Source organism: Hydra viridissima, unplaced genomic scaffold (assembly GCF_058129835.1).
Source record: "Hydra viridissima isolate aposymbiotic clone 2 unplaced genomic scaffold, HvirCarnegie_v1 scaffold_12, whole genome shotgun sequence".
Taxonomy (NCBI): Eukaryota; Metazoa; Cnidaria; class Hydrozoa; order Anthoathecata; family Hydridae; genus Hydra; species Hydra viridissima.
Genome location: NW_028324311.1, coordinates 7,615,968 through 7,630,865, shown reverse-complemented (window position 1 = coordinate 7,630,865; position 14,898 = coordinate 7,615,968). Strand labels below are relative to the sequence as shown.

Sequence of the window (14,898 nt, the reverse complement as noted above, 5' to 3'; positions counted from 1 at the left end):
AAACTTTAAACTTGCGCCGCGAGATTTTTTTTTTCTAAAGTACAATAATAACGTTTGATTATCAAAAAAAAAACTTGAAAAAGAAGAAACGTTTGGTCACAGCTTGTATTTACCAGTACTTTTGATATTTTCTTTTCTAAGAAATTCCTTTTTTCTTTTAAAAACAATCACAAAAAATGATTATGGGTGATTATTAACTTTTTTTTTTTTTTTTTTTTTTTTTTTTTACAAATATAATGGAGTGCGAAAAACAAATTTATTTGAAAAGACAAGTTATTAAGCATTATGTCAACATCGTGCATTTAATCATGTTCCCTTTATAATACTTCTTTAATATTAAAAAAAAAAAAAAAAAAGAGTTTGCGAGATGTAAATTATGCATGATTTTTTTTAAAATTAAGTTAAAGTAAAACTGAGTTTTTAATTTTGCCTGTTATAGTTCTTAATGTAATTTTGACGGAACTATTCACATACAATGTAATATACAATGCTTATTTATTGTTTTGTACTCGTAGATTGATTCAACAAATTTCATTTTCTTTAAAATTAAAAAAGGAATGGAACCAAAAACATCTATGAAACAAAAATTTAATTAAAAATGGAATAGAAAAGCAATCTTTTTATTTTCTTTCAATTAAACTTCTTAATATAGTGGTAAATTTATAACTATTATGAGGTACAAAGTTCATTTTAAAATGTTTTATAAAATATTCTCTGAAAAAACATCTGTAAGTGTTTATTTGGTTGATTTCTTTGTAAATAGCCAACTATTTTTCGGATATCTCGTAATCACAATCAATTTGAAACTTGCTAAAGTAAAGATTCATCGTCAATCAAAAAATAAAGAGAATTAACTTAAGAGTGAAGTAATCTGCAACTTTCATATCACAAACTTTCGTCATATTTAATTAGTAAGAAATTAAATGATTGGCTGTATTAAATTATCAAAATTTTTAATTTCCTTACTTTCATTGTTTAAATCTTAGGTAAAGCTAAAAATATATAAGTTTTGATGTTGTGTACGTTTTAAAAATTGTTAATTGAGTTCGATAATTTCTTTACGTTTTTCCATTTTTTAAGTGAAAAAATAGCGGAAATATTTTTGGTTGATACAGCCGATTAGAAGATACCTGATATGAGTTCGTTTGTGTGAAGTTTAATGAGTTGAGTGTGTTATCACAGGGATGCCATCAATGAATTATTAAATGGTTTCCTTAAATCCTAATAAATTACTGAAAGCTGGTAAAGAAGATATTATAATTCATATAATATTTGCGTTAGGTAATATTGACAAACTCTCTACTGGTCCAATGTGGCAAATCATTAAATTACATAAGAGCATTTTGCTTTTAGGTTCCTAATTATTTTTTTTAAGGCTGCATCTTTTTTTTTAAGGATGCATCTTCTTTGATGTTTAGAACTGGAAAAACCTTTGAGCGCTGTGATATCACTCAAAGAAATTTTTCATGTCATGCTTGTTTTTTTTGAAATGTAAATGTACTGATAAGTTACCTGTTAGTAATAATGGTCGCTAAAAAAAGAAAGTGCCTTTACCATTCTAGATTTTGTTCAAGCTATCCTGGTTTTGAGATTTGTCATGAAAAACAAAAATATAATGAAAGGAAAGAAGCCTTAAAAAAAGATAATGCTTTGAATCTAATGAAATATTAATATACAGGCAATTTACAATTTTGGTTCACTTTACCACATTGGATTAGAGTGGTAAGTGGAATTTACACAAAATAGGTAGATTTATAGCTTCAATAGTAAAACTAACATGCATCTTTGAATAAAAAACTACTATAAATGCATTTTTAAAAATAAAATTAAAAAAAATGCATTTATGTGTAGACCAATATCTTTTATTTGTTATGTTATTTTTTATATAAATTTCTGTTGAAATTTTGATGTTTTTTATTTTATACCATGACTTTTTTTAAAAAAATAGAAAATTTTGGTTGTAAACCCTCCATGTAATAAAATAATTTTGGTTGTAAACCCTCCATGTAATAAAATATTGTGGACATATTCAGGTTAACATTTATTAAGTCATTTTACATTTTTGATTGAAACTTAAAATTTTCTCAAATATTATAGTTGTGAAGTTTTCTTGTTTGCCTACACTATGTAAATTTTCCATGCAATTAATCTTTATAATTTATTCATGTAAATATATAGGGGAATGTAAGGTATGGTGGCGTGTGAGGTATGATGGTGGACTAGTTAAATTTCACATATAATGACTTTTGTGATACACCATATCACCATGGTCGATGTCTTTTATTGCGCTGCCATTTTATATGCAACAGTCATACCAAGCGGACGTGTGCTTCGTAATTTTTATGATTTTGAATAAAAAAGTTGTGAAAAAAATAAATAAATAAGTTTTATTTGTTATCTGTGTTCGCAGTGCCAGAGTGAAGATTTTGTGAAAATTGAGTCAGGTAAATGTATGGAAGGTATTATTTAGACCTTCCTCAACTTTTTTGGTTATTTTAAATTTTTCTCAATTTGCACTGCATGAAAGTGACGCCACATGCTTCCAACACAAATTTGTAAGGTAAGATGGCGGAATTTTTGTAAGGAATATGGCGGACACTGATCTCAAAATATAACTAGATAGCGTATTCAATTGTGTTTTTCAAAAAAAATTGATGCCAATATTGGCCTCCCAAGATGGCGGCGATTGGAGCTCCTAGTGGTGACCGATGTACATTTTATTAACAGAAATATGACAGAAAATAAGCAGAGTTTTAAAAGAAAAACTGGACTATGAAAAAAAGTTTTAAAAAATTTTAAAGAAATGAAATGATCTCTAAAAAATTCAGACAATTAAGGAAATTATTTAAATATTAAAGTACAAAATATTCGAAATACTTTTTAAGTGTAATTTACGATTAAATAATATTTATGCATAATTTATGTCCCTTTTAGTTCTTAGTTACCCAATGTAGTGTGCTAGAAGGTTGATAACATTACTGTATGGTAAGTGGCAGTGATGTCTACTTACAATTTTGAAAAAATTTTATATTTTCAATTTTTGTAGCAAGATACCAGATATGTACATGCTGCATGAACTATTAGCTGAGTGCTGTGAGTACACACAACTCAGGTGTTCCTTCTAGGATTATTTCATACATATATTTAATTAATTGAAATAGTATTTATTAAGAATATTAAATACAAAATATTATTTTTTGATATATACTATTTTACTTATATATTATTCTTTGTAATATTCCAGCTCTCAATGATTGAGTAAATTGTTTTTAACTTGTTATTCAAAACGACTTATTAAGGGAACTTTTTGATAACATATATTTTGTATGTTATCAAACATTATCAACATTATGTATCTTATCAAAAAATGTATGATACATAAATTTACAATAAACCATCTGATTTAAATGTCGGAATGCATTAGTACTTTCTTTTCATTTCGAACAAACCAGTTTTTTAAAATTCAAAGACAAAGGAGGTTTAATTAAACCAACCAAAAGTGTTGTTATCATAAGCGAAGAAACTGAAAGATGTTTCTAAAGGTTGCTTGCCTCAATAAATGGCAACCTTCAAAATGCCATTTCTAGTGCTGTTTTGAGATCAGTTGATTACTCAAAGATATTTAATGAACAAACTTCTCATATGTTTGACTCAGCTATAACTGATAACCATTTATTTGCACTGATAAAACTTATTTCAAAAAACTATGCAAAAATACGTCTTTATCACCCTAGTAAAGAACAAACTGCCACAATAACTGGAAAAAAGCTGAGAATGCAATTAACAAAACTTATCCTATTCAAAAACCAATCAAAAGTATTTTTATGATATGATATATATATATATATATATATATATATATATATATATATATATATATATATATATATATATATATATAATAACTCTAGAAGGAACCTCTGAGTTTTGTGTAATCACAGCGCTCAGCTAATAGTTCATGGAGCATTTATTACTTTGTGGTGCCTATCTGATAAACTAATGCCTAAAAAATATTCTATCTTAAAAATAAAATCAGCTGCCTACCATACTGTTGTGTTATTAACCTTCTAGCATACAGCAATGGGTAGTTAAGAACATAAATTATATAACAAATGTTAACTATTTGAAATTTGAGATTTCTGCACAAGCAAACAAATACTTTTTCTTCACTATTAATAAACCAACTAAATTTAAGCAAATTAAAATTTCGCGAGGTTAGAATTATTTTGTTCTCCAATTTTAAAAGTTGGGAGAATAGGAGTTATTAATTTTAGTAAGTAATAATAACTTTTAAAATACGCATTATTTTATAAATTTTGTTCTAAATAATTTGCTTAAACATAAATTATTCAAAGCATAAGTTACTATTTCTTTAAAAATAAAAGCCAAAACTTTAAACAATTTTTACTTCTAGAAAAAATCAAAAACATTTTCCCAACGTTTAAACTTGGAGGAACAAAATAATTCTAACCTCGCGATTTGTACTTAGTTTTACTGAGAATTTTTATTTTTTAATATTTATTCTAAAAAACGAAAAACAGAAAGTTAATATAGAACAACTTATTGTAAAAATATGTTTTGTTAAATAAAAAAATATTTATATTTGAAATTTATGTAAATATGTAATACTCCGTTATTTTTATGAAAAAAATCTTATGTTAAACAAAAAAACTAGGTTTTTATTAGAAACTTATATATTTATCAATATTTGAGCTTAAGATATAAGCTTAAGATTATCATCAATTTCTTAATTTTCATATCACCACTCGTTAATTCCGCCGCCATCTTGGGAGGCCAAAACTGGCTTCAAAAAATTTCCCGTATACGCTATCCAGTTATATTTTGAGATCAGTGGTGGCGGATCATTTTTTTTCTGTAAAGAAGTGTATAATATCAGCAAATGACATATTCTGTGGCATTTGTATTGATTTTTTTTTTGTTTTTGAGTTTTTGGTTGTTTTTTTTTTAATTTTTTTTTTATATTTCATATAAAGAACACTAGAAAAAACAGTTCACGTAGACCAAATGTTGAAGGCAATTAAAAATGGTGTAAATTCATGGCAATTCCAAGGCGTCGGTTGCTAAAGCAAATGCAGTTCCGTAAACCACCTTGAGATTCTACATTAGTAAATTCGACGAAGTAAATATTGAATTTTCAAAAAAAACTGACGATGTGGTGAAAAATTTTCTTTTTGAATTTTCTGCGATCCAAAATCAGTAAAAACTTTGATTTCTTTTCAATTGTTTCGGGATAAGAAAATGCTAAAAAGATCGACGTCAAGTGTTCTCCTTCGTGGAATGAAAATGGCCAAACAAGCAGAGAGTATTATTAAGCATTCAATCGAAATATTTTTTCCAAAAGTGATTATGTAGCTGCCGATTTGAGTGGCAAAAATCTATTTGACAATCAAAGCGATGATCCGGAAGACCAGCACCGTATTTTTATTTAACAAATCACGGTATAGTGAGCTCAACTGCTTTGCATGAAGAAGGCACCACCTCTGAGTCTTCTGCGATACCCAGTACATTCGGCAGTATACTGAGTTTGGCCACTTCGATATCATCTCTACGTGATGCATTGAAATCAATTGGAACGCTGAAGATAGGAATATCCAGCTAAAAAATCCAATCGTAGTCGAAAGCCGATGAAGTCTACTATTTTTACATCGCCTGAAAAATGTGATGCGTGAAAAGTATGATACCAAGCTCAAAAATTGGACAACCAGAAGAAAAGAGCCAATGCGAGCAAAAGAACGCCAGCCAGAAAGAAAAAAAAAAGCAAATGAAAGAACATCATCGGCATAACCGATATCAAAAAGGGTGAATGAAGCAGAAGAAGCTGGATGAAGCAGAAGAAGATGTTGTTCAGGATTTTTGTATTCTTTAACTGAAACCAATGCCTCTTGTGCTCAATCGCAACAATTCCTGAAATTGTGACTTTTCGAGAAGTTCATACCCGATGTGTTACAACTTCAGCACCTACTTTAAATGTCCAAATTGCGGTTCCAACTGAAGTGGAACTGTTTTTTCTAAATTTAAAAATCATCACTTTTATCATTTTACATCCAGTTGTTTAAATAAGTTTCACATCTACATAGTGGTTTTAGTTGAATGCAGCATTCCGCCACCATAACTTAAAATTTTTGAAAACTAAAAAAACTTTTGAAATTAAAAAATTTAGTTGTTTGCACCAAAAGCTGTAAAATTTTACTCAGTTTGAATTTTAACAATCGGTTTGGACAGAATAATACTCAATGGATGCCAGTAACTGCCTGCTTTTGGAATTTTGAAAAATATTGATTTTTGAGAAAGCAACATGCAAAAAACAAAGTTTTCGCCACCATTATACACTCCCTTATTTAAATTCTCCCTGTAAACTCTCTGTATAAATTCTTTTTGTAAAATCTTCGTAACTTTCTGTCGCCTAAAATAAGGTATGAAAAAGAATTTATATCCTTCCATAATGAGACCTTACAGCACTATGGCTATTAATTACATTTTTAACAATACTAATTTAAAGAACAAAATTTTCTCAGATACAAATCATGATTCCAAATAAAAATTTCTTGCGCTCAAAAAAAAAAAAGAAAAATGCACAGATTAATAAAACTTTGTCTAGGCGAGCAGAAGCTTGTTGTTCCAAAACTTGTGTTGCATCCTCTGCCGTTGCTTGCATGCCCTGCAACTTTCTGAATCTTCCAAATCATTTTCTAAGTAGCTAGGAATGTCTACTAATAAAATAGATCTGTAAGTTTATATTTGATCACTGTTGATGTTTGTCGCAGAGAAGAAATATTAGAATCTGAAGACAAAAGAAGCAGATTTAAGAAAAACTTACTTGTTTCTTATCTTGATGTTTTTCTTGTCTTGATGTTTTTCTTGTCTTGATGTTTTTCTTGTCTTAATGTTTTTCTTGTCTTGATGCTTTTTGGGTGTGAAACTCCCAACACTGTTTCAAGTGCTTACTCCGAGATTCCTGAGCGTCCTTAGATTATTGCTTAACATAAATATTCATCTTTTTGATGACTTTGGCAACTTGAATTAATATTTTATGAATTGATGCGAATATATAATACCAACCTTATTCTACTAGCAATTTAGTAGCATCATTAGAATACTCTTTGAAATTAGTAGTTTTTTCCTGATGTTAAATTCTATTTTGTCATTCTCGCTATTCATTTGCCGTTTTTTTAAATATGAATCCTGTATGAAATATAAGTCCTGTATGAAATATAAGTCCTGTATGAAATATGAGCCCTGTATGAAATATGAGTCCTGTATGAAATATGAAAAAGTATTAAAAAAATCTAAATCCAAGCGTGCGGTGTTCAAAGTCCAAATGCGAGGTTGTCTGTATTAATTGGTTTCTTTAGACAGGAATCAAAGTCATTCATTTCAGTCGGATTGGCTTTTCAAATGAAGCAAATTTTTGAGAAGATGTCTCAGTGGTTGCGCTACAAACTTTACCGTTTATCATAAAACATCAAAAGCTGTCGCCCTTCTTTTGAATCAATTGTTGTGGGATGTACTACTGTGATCAAAAAGTAAGGTGAATTTTTTTATAAAATGAAAAATCTTTATTTATTCTTCCAAATCTGTATCGTCCCCCTCAAAATAATCCCCCCCGGCCCCAATGCACTTTTGCCAACGTTTTTTCCAGTCTTCGAAGCATGCCGAAAAGTCCTCGGTAGGGATAGCCTTCAATGCGCGTGCCGATTCACGTTGGATCTCTTCAATGGACTCAAAACGATTTCCCCGGAGTGGTCTCTTGAGCTTTGGGAACAGCCAGAAGTCACACGGTGCTAAGTCGGGCGAATACGGTGGTTGTGGAGCAACATGGGTAGAGTTTATGGCGAAAAACTCACGAAGAACCAGTGCTGTGTGCGAAGGCGCATTATCGTGGTGCAAAATCCAAGAGTTATTGGCCCATAATTCCGGTCTTTTTTTGCGAATAGCTTCACGCAAACGTCGCATAACGCTTAAATAATATTCTTTGTTGACAGTTTGGCCAGTTGGAAGGAATTCGTAGTGCACGACACCACAATAATCAAAGAAAACAGTCAACATGACCTTGATTTTTGAGCGACTTTGACGTGGTTGCTTCGGTCTAGGCTCGCCTTTTTCACGGTATTCACTCGATTGGTCGGTTGTTTCAGGGTCGTATGCGTAGACCCAAGTCTCATCGCCAGTAATAATTTGTTTGTAGACGTCTTGATAGTCAGAAAGCATTGCTTCACACGTTTTAACGCGACGCTCTTTTTCAAAGAAATTGAGAAATTTCGGCACCAAACGTGATTTGAGTCTTCTGAGGCCCAAATGATCCTTCAAAATCGCTTGCACCGACCCAAATGATATTCCAACCATGTCAACAAGGTCTCGAATGGTTAACCGACGATTTGCAAGCACCAATTCTTTGATTTTGTTGATGTGGCGATCATCAATCGAAGTCGATGGTCGTCCGGAGCGTTCCAAGTCATCAACACGTTCTCGGCCTTCTTTGAAGTCTTTGTACCACTTGTAAACATTTTTTTGAGACATAGTCTCTTCACCGAAGGCCTTTTGCAACATTCGATACGTTTCAGCAGCAGAAATATCATTCCGCAAACAAAATTTAATAGCACTTCTTTGCTCAACAAAATTAGACATCGTGAAAATCGCCGAATGCACTTTTGGTACTTCAGAAACAAGCGTAAACAAAAAAAATAATTATGAGTTTGACATGTAATTTGGCGCAAATGTTAATGACATTCCTACCAACTTAAAAATAAAAAAGATTGGACGATTCAAATAAGGCGGGAAGTTTAAATTAAAAATTCACCTTACTTTTTGATCACAGTAGTAATTGATTTGTTATTTTAGATGCTATTCTTCGTTTTGTTAAATTCCTAAAGTTTATTTCAAAAATTGGAAACGAATTAGCTGACAAGTTGAAGAAGGACAAGGATTTTTGAAAATGATTTCTACATCGTTTACAATATGAATCGGGACCATTGAAGTAAAGAAGATGCTAATGTTGTACTTATTTGTCGGTTCGCCACAAATGTATGACTGTTTGTTTTCACTAAGCTTAATGTTGCCATCAAATCTCCATTTAAAAAAAACTTTTCAAGTTTGTCACATCGTCTACTAAGTTAAGTCCCTGCACAAGTCTTCTTGAAGTGTAATCAAGAAGGCATTTCATTTTTTTTTCGGACATGGTGTCAGTAATGGTCATAGAATTTTCAGCAGGATAGCTGTTTTTTTTAGCTTCAAGAACTTTGTGATAAGGTTGGTATGCGTCAGCCATTTTCCATAAGTAACCTTCGATTGTGGTTGTAGTTATCTACAGTCATGCCTTGGTCTAACATTATTGTTAATGATTTGTCAGGAGAAAAGAGCTTTGGTGCTACATTTTCTAATACCTGTTTGTAGGCCTTCTTTTACTGCTCTCAATGGAGCTTTTTGGTTAGCCTGTATGATGATATTAAAAGTATCTTTATTTATGGTTTTTACTTTTATTGCAGCTGCATAAGCAAGCTCACCAGCCTCTATGCCATCCGTTGATGACATTGATCTAAACCGTTTGTGTTCCTCATATAAGGCAGGGAAGCCTTAAAGTATTTTTTAATTTGAGTAGTTGTGTTTTGAGTAGTTGTGTTTTAATTTGAGTAGTTGTGTTTATTTTTTAATTTGAGTAGTTGTGTTTTAATTGAGTAGTAATTTTTAATTATAAAAAAAAAATAAATGATAAATTACTTCTTAGGTTCTTTAAGTATCTAATAATTAAAAATCCACATGCAAAAACGCCAATTAAAAATAGTCGCACTTTTGCCAGATTTCCACTTTTTTAAAAGATTGAACGCTGTGCACCACCAGTATGTTTAACGGTCTCAACTTGCTTCAACCAGTAAAAACCAGGAAAGAACTCATTATGATAAATTTTTTGAAATCATTGAATGAGCTAACTCAACTTACTCGGTAAACAGTAACCTTTACTTCAATTTTTACATACATCGCATTTCTGTCAATTTTTTTATTCACTGTTTCAGATAAAGAGTGGCATATGAACGGAAATTGTTAGTAATTGTTTAGGAATCTTTTACCATGTCATTCTCGGTTTGGTTCAGTACATTTATTAGTTCGAAAATAACTTTAATAAACTGAATCTTTTTTATTTCAAGATTTTACCGTGAAATCAAAGAAAATCGTGAGGCGATATTTGTGGGGATTCAATGTTTAACGTTTAATTGATAAAGTTCTTTAAAAAATATAAAAGATCTTGGTGTAAAGAAAAACGAAAACTTTTTAAAAAACTTGGTGAAAAGAAAAACGAAAAACAACAGTTTTTTCAAAGTCGAAAGTGTAAAAATAGTCTAATGAGTATCTGTCTATTAACTATTATCGCTTTTGTTAAGATTAAAATAATAAATCTAACTTCATCTTTTAGCAAACGATTAAGCAGTTGTAATACGTAGTTTAAGTAACTATAATAGCTAGTGATTCGTCTAAATAGATTTGTTAATTCACATCATAACTTTCGTACGTTTTAGCCGTGTGAGAATGGCAGACTCATATAAACATTACATAGATTTGCTAAAAGCTCCGGGAAACGATCAAGTAAAAAAAGAAGAAAATTTGAGAAAAGTTTTAATTTGGTTGAAGGAGGAGTTGGTGTGAAATTTTTTTTTCTTTCCTTTAGAAATCAACTTTGAACTAATAAAAATCGTCCAGTAATATATCAGTAGCGAATCAATCATTCGTTAAAATAAAATTTTTTATGACATTGCAACTTTATGATTTGTTTCTTAGTTTATTAGCAGATCAACGTAACGAGAGAGATATCAGTATTAGTAAGAGGTCCGTTTAGGATAATGGAATTGATTTTCAGTATACATGTATAAAAAAAAAACACGACATTGTTTAATTAATCAAGTGGCCTAAACAAAGTCTGACTAAAACCTTTTTTTTTTTTTTATAGAAATGGCTGAAGGAAAGCGACAAGATGTTAGTAAAACAATTCCGTGAAATGAGAGAAACTATAAACGACTTTAAAGATGATCAAGAACAAACGAGTATTTAAATACTTTTTTTTTTGTGTGGATGATTATAGGAGAGTGTGTGCGAGCGAGTATACATGTTTGTGAGTGTGAGATTAATGATACTGCTGTCTGTATTATAAAAACACAAAATGTTCTTCAACGTTTTTTGTTTTTTTTTTACTGAATCTTTTTTTTCATTAATCAGATGCCTGTGAAATTTCAAGAGTTGATGATAAGGATTACTGATGAAAGCAGAAAAGATCTAGAAACAATCATCAAATTTTTTTTGAACTACTTTTAAAATCTGAATTGTAGTATGAAATAACAATCGATGAATAAATATGTCGAACAATATTGTTTGTTACAATTTAATTCGTAAAAAGAATAACAATGTTATTATTATTATTTTTTCGAACATTTACAGCCTTGAGCAAACCATTGTTTCATATGTTTGTAATAAAGTTATCAACTTTAATCTACGACCGTTCGATTTTTTTTAATGCATTCAAACTTCACAATATGTAAGGTATTTTTACTGGACGCTGCGTCTTATAAAGTCAGGATTAACACATAGCCAATTTCTAAAAAGGTGCATATAAAGCAATTAATAACTTGTTTTTTTTTTAAATAATCATTTGTAATATAGTATAAATATTCAAAAAAAAAGAAAATAAACCTCTCTTATAATGTTTTATAATGCTATATAATGTTTTATAACGTTATATAATGTAATACGGTTTCAATATGAAACTAGTGAGTTTTCAAAAACTAAATTTAAAATTTACCTGGAATTGATATCTTGTGTTTTGATATACGGGCAATAAACATTGCAATAGCTAGCAACAGTTATTGAGCCATCATCTTCAAATCTGGCGTTTTCCCCAGTCCAACCCTCGCAACAGCGGCACCGACCTGTTTTTAAATCGCATTCGCCGTCGTTCATGGCGCAGTTTGAATTACATATAGGTGGGGTATATGCCGCCTTACAAGTTGGATTTCTTAAGAACAAAGGTTACTTTAGAATCGCAACTTTATGACCTCATAGAACAGCTACAATAAATAAGTTTTTCAATTAACTTACTGTACTCCAAACCCTAGGTAGGGACATTGTTTATTACAATTGTAAAGAACACCATCAGTACTATAGCGATCATTGCTGTAAATCGCATTTTCTCCAGTCCACCCTTTACAACACTTGCAAACACCATCAACACACTTTCCACGCTTGTTGGCTTCACAAAAGGATGGGTTACAAGTTGGATTTTCAATTGAAGAGTTACCAAAAACACAATTTAAATTCCTAATTAAATATTTAAAACAATTTTTGTTAGCTTAAGTTGTTTGGAACTGTTAAGCTTTTTAAAATTTTGTAACTAATTAAAAAAAATGCATTAAAATAAATTCTTTCATTACCTGAATTGATTTGTATAGTGACACGCAGTTTTGCAATTCGATGCTATAATTCTGTTTTTTCCCCAGGCCAAATCAGCTGTATCTTCTTTAAAACTGGAAAGCGGTCCCGTCCAACCATAGTTACACAGACACTTTCCGCTATTTGAACCGTTTGCATTTTTAATGCACCATCCTCCAGGAAAACATTGATCACAGTAGCTAGCGCACATCAAACCAGCTCCGCTACAATAGTCACTCGAATCAGCAATAACGCTAAATATTGAGCGAACAAAAATAACCAAGCTGATAATAGTCTTCATTCTCGTTTAAGACTCCTTTTTAAATAATCTCGAATTTGCCGCTTTTATAGTTTCTCTTGCAATCTTTTAATCAACTTTTTTTTGTTCGTTAATGAAAGGGATTATTAGATAGAATGTAAAAGTGGGAACCCGGATTATTTGTTATGCAATGTGAATTAGATAATAGCGAAGTTTCTGCCAAAAGTAAATTGTTTAATAAGTCAAATAGCTGATAAAGATAAATGGTGCTAAATATGTAAAAAATAAAATTACGAAATATTCAATATCAATGAAGTGTAAATGTTCGGAACTGTATTATCAATGGTAGACTGCCAATTAAGCCAATAAAATATATATATATATATATATTTTTAGTCAAATGAATTTGACAAAAAACGTTGACATTTCTTCTGTTTCAAAAGACATTTTTTTGAAAGTCACTGGTGTTTTTTATGTACCCCTTAAGCACCATGTCTAACATAAAATCCTATATTTTTAAAATATATTTTAAAAAATAGTAATAATCTTTAATGATTAAAAAAAAAAACACTTCGCCTGTAAAATTTCCAAAAAATTGTTAAAATATTTTGACTTTGTTGTTAGAATCCTCGTGATTTTCTGTCTTTTAGCATTTTAAATAAAAAGTAAGCAAGCGGAAAAAAAAAAAAAATCTACAAAACAATTGAGAAAATTATAAGACAAGATTTCTTTCAACACTCTCTCAAAAAAGACATTTTACAACAAATATTTTTTTAAATATTTTGCAAAGAGGGGAGGAACTCTGCAGACTGCTAATTTAGGCTAAATCTGTAAATATAAAACACTCTGAGTTCCGAACTTTGAAAGGTTTCAGCGAAGTTTTCGAATGACGAATTCGAAGTTAAAAGAGATAGGACGTTACACTTTTGCGATGCTTAAGCGACATAAATTTACGTATGACGCAAATTTTTACAAAACTAAATTCCTCAAGTTAAACAACATTTTATGAATGCGGCGTTAATTTTTAAACTAATCCTAATTTTAGATGTTTAAAATAAATTCAACATCCAGTTTATCACTGTATCGTTGAATATTGCATGTTACTGTTTCAAAGATCTTGTGTTCAGTTGAACAACATTAAATTTTTAAAACTTGTGGGCTCTAGTGCGCTACCTCAAAACCAAATTCAACTAAAGTTTGTCGAAAAATTTTGTTGAGATGTTTATGTCAAGTGAGTAAATATTTGTAAAAAGAAATAAAAAGATAGTTTTGTTAAATAAAAGTGGGTTAAATATTTATATCATGTTTTTTATAAACTAAGTTTAAGAAAACATCATTTGCCAAGGTTCGTAACGAAGCTCTTGCTTCTAAAAAAAATCTATTTGCAATCTTTTAGGCAATGGTGGGCAGAACACCTGTTTGTTAATAATGTAGACCCACCTTTGTGTAAGTATGCACAACACATACTATAAGAAAAGAAACGATGTAAAGCTGCTGAAATAAAATTTTGAAGATTTTTAGTTTCTTCGGAAATTCATTACTTATTAAAAATAAACGCTACTATAAATACTTAATAAAACAATTTTAACAGATCTAATTATATATAAAGAGTTAATGATTTTAATTCGAGGATTATCTTAAAGAAAAACCATAGCCTACTTTATACAATCTTGGATATTTTTTAAAATTATGTATATATATATATAACTACTGTAAAATGCCGGTTCTGGCGCATGAACCAGTTCCCTATACTTAAGGATTCTAGCGCATTGATAGGTATTGACTATTTTTTCAAGATGGTGGTTTTAAAAAAATTCTTATCAAGAAGAAGTATAAAAATAATCTTGTTATTTCTATATTTGTTAAGATGTCCTTTTTATTCCATTTCTTACCGTGCATGTCATCTTGTTTTGTAGTGACCAATGGCGAAGGTGCTTATTTTATCATTTTGTATGATCCTCTTATCATCTTTTGAGCTGAGTGCTATTTTGTTAATTTCTTCAGTGTAAATTTCGTGAAGACGGGATCAAAAAACGTTCATGGTTGCAAGTTGTTCTTTTTCATTCATTAAGCAGTCGTGGTAATCTTGATGTCTTATTTTATTTTCAACGACTTTCTTTTTAACCCCTTTGCATTTTTTGTGTTCTTTATTTTCTTCCTCTTCAGGGATGTAGTAAGAGTAGAGCTTAGGTCTAAGTCCAACAAATTGT

At 30.2% G+C, this 14,898-nt stretch overlaps 1 protein-coding gene and 2 long non-coding RNA genes across 6 annotated transcripts; 1 reads left to right on the top strand and 2 right to left on the bottom strand.

Annotated features, from left to right (window-relative positions):
- Window positions 1-4,755: 4,755 nt before the first annotated feature.
- LOC149881053 (uncharacterized) lies at window positions 4,756-7,227 on the bottom strand. Of its 2 annotated transcripts, none has more exons than XR_016445760.1 (3): window positions 7,081-7,227; window positions 6,839-6,997; window positions 4,756-6,728 (listed from the first exon to the last, which is right to left on the bottom strand). It is a non-coding gene; the product is annotated as an uncharacterized LOC149881053 (long non-coding RNA). The 2 variants fall into 2 exon arrangements; XR_016445759.1 differs by having other exon boundaries at window positions 4,756-6,731; window positions 7,081-7,223.
- Window positions 7,228-7,281: 54 nt separating this feature from the next.
- Window positions 7,282-11,372, top strand: LOC149881052 (uncharacterized). Of its 3 annotated transcripts, none has more exons than XR_016445757.1 (4): window positions 7,282-7,544; window positions 7,661-10,650; window positions 10,958-11,051; window positions 11,224-11,372. It is a non-coding gene; the product is annotated as an uncharacterized LOC149881052 (long non-coding RNA). The 3 variants fall into 3 exon arrangements; XR_016445758.1 differs by lacking the exon at window positions 7,282-7,544 and having other exon boundaries at window positions 8,905-9,042; window positions 9,834-10,650; XR_016445756.1 differs by lacking the exon at window positions 7,282-7,544 and having other exon boundaries at window positions 10,447-10,650.
- An 8-nt stretch (window positions 11,373-11,380) lies between these two features.
- Window positions 11,381-12,800, bottom strand: LOC149881051 (uncharacterized). The gene is made up of 4 exons (XM_090069217.1): window positions 12,432-12,800; window positions 12,100-12,318; window positions 11,804-12,016; window positions 11,381-11,599 (listed from the first exon to the last, which is right to left on the bottom strand). Exons 1-4 carry the CDS (start codon window positions 12,728-12,730, stop codon window positions 11,551-11,553), a joined length of 780 nt encoding a protein of 259 aa, XP_089925343.1. The 5' UTR covers window positions 12,731-12,800; the 3' UTR covers window positions 11,381-11,550.
- Window positions 12,801-14,898: the final 2,098 nt, after the last annotated feature.

What these genes read in the sequence shown, in the direction of transcription:
- LOC149881051 (XM_090069217.1), bottom strand. Translation starts at nt 12,730, where the DNA reads ATGAAGACTATTATCAGCTTGGTTATTTTTGTTCGCTCAATATTTAGC. An exon ending in TACCTAGGGTTTGGAGTACA is followed by an intron (nt 12,017 to 12,099) that starts GTAAGTTAATTG and finishes TTTGTTCTTAAG; the next exon opens with AAATCCAACTTGTAAGGCGG. An exon ending in ACACAAGATATCAATTCCAG is followed by an intron (nt 11,600 to 11,803) that starts GTAAATTTTAAA and finishes GCACCTTTTTAG; the next exon opens with AAATTGGCTATGTGTTAATC.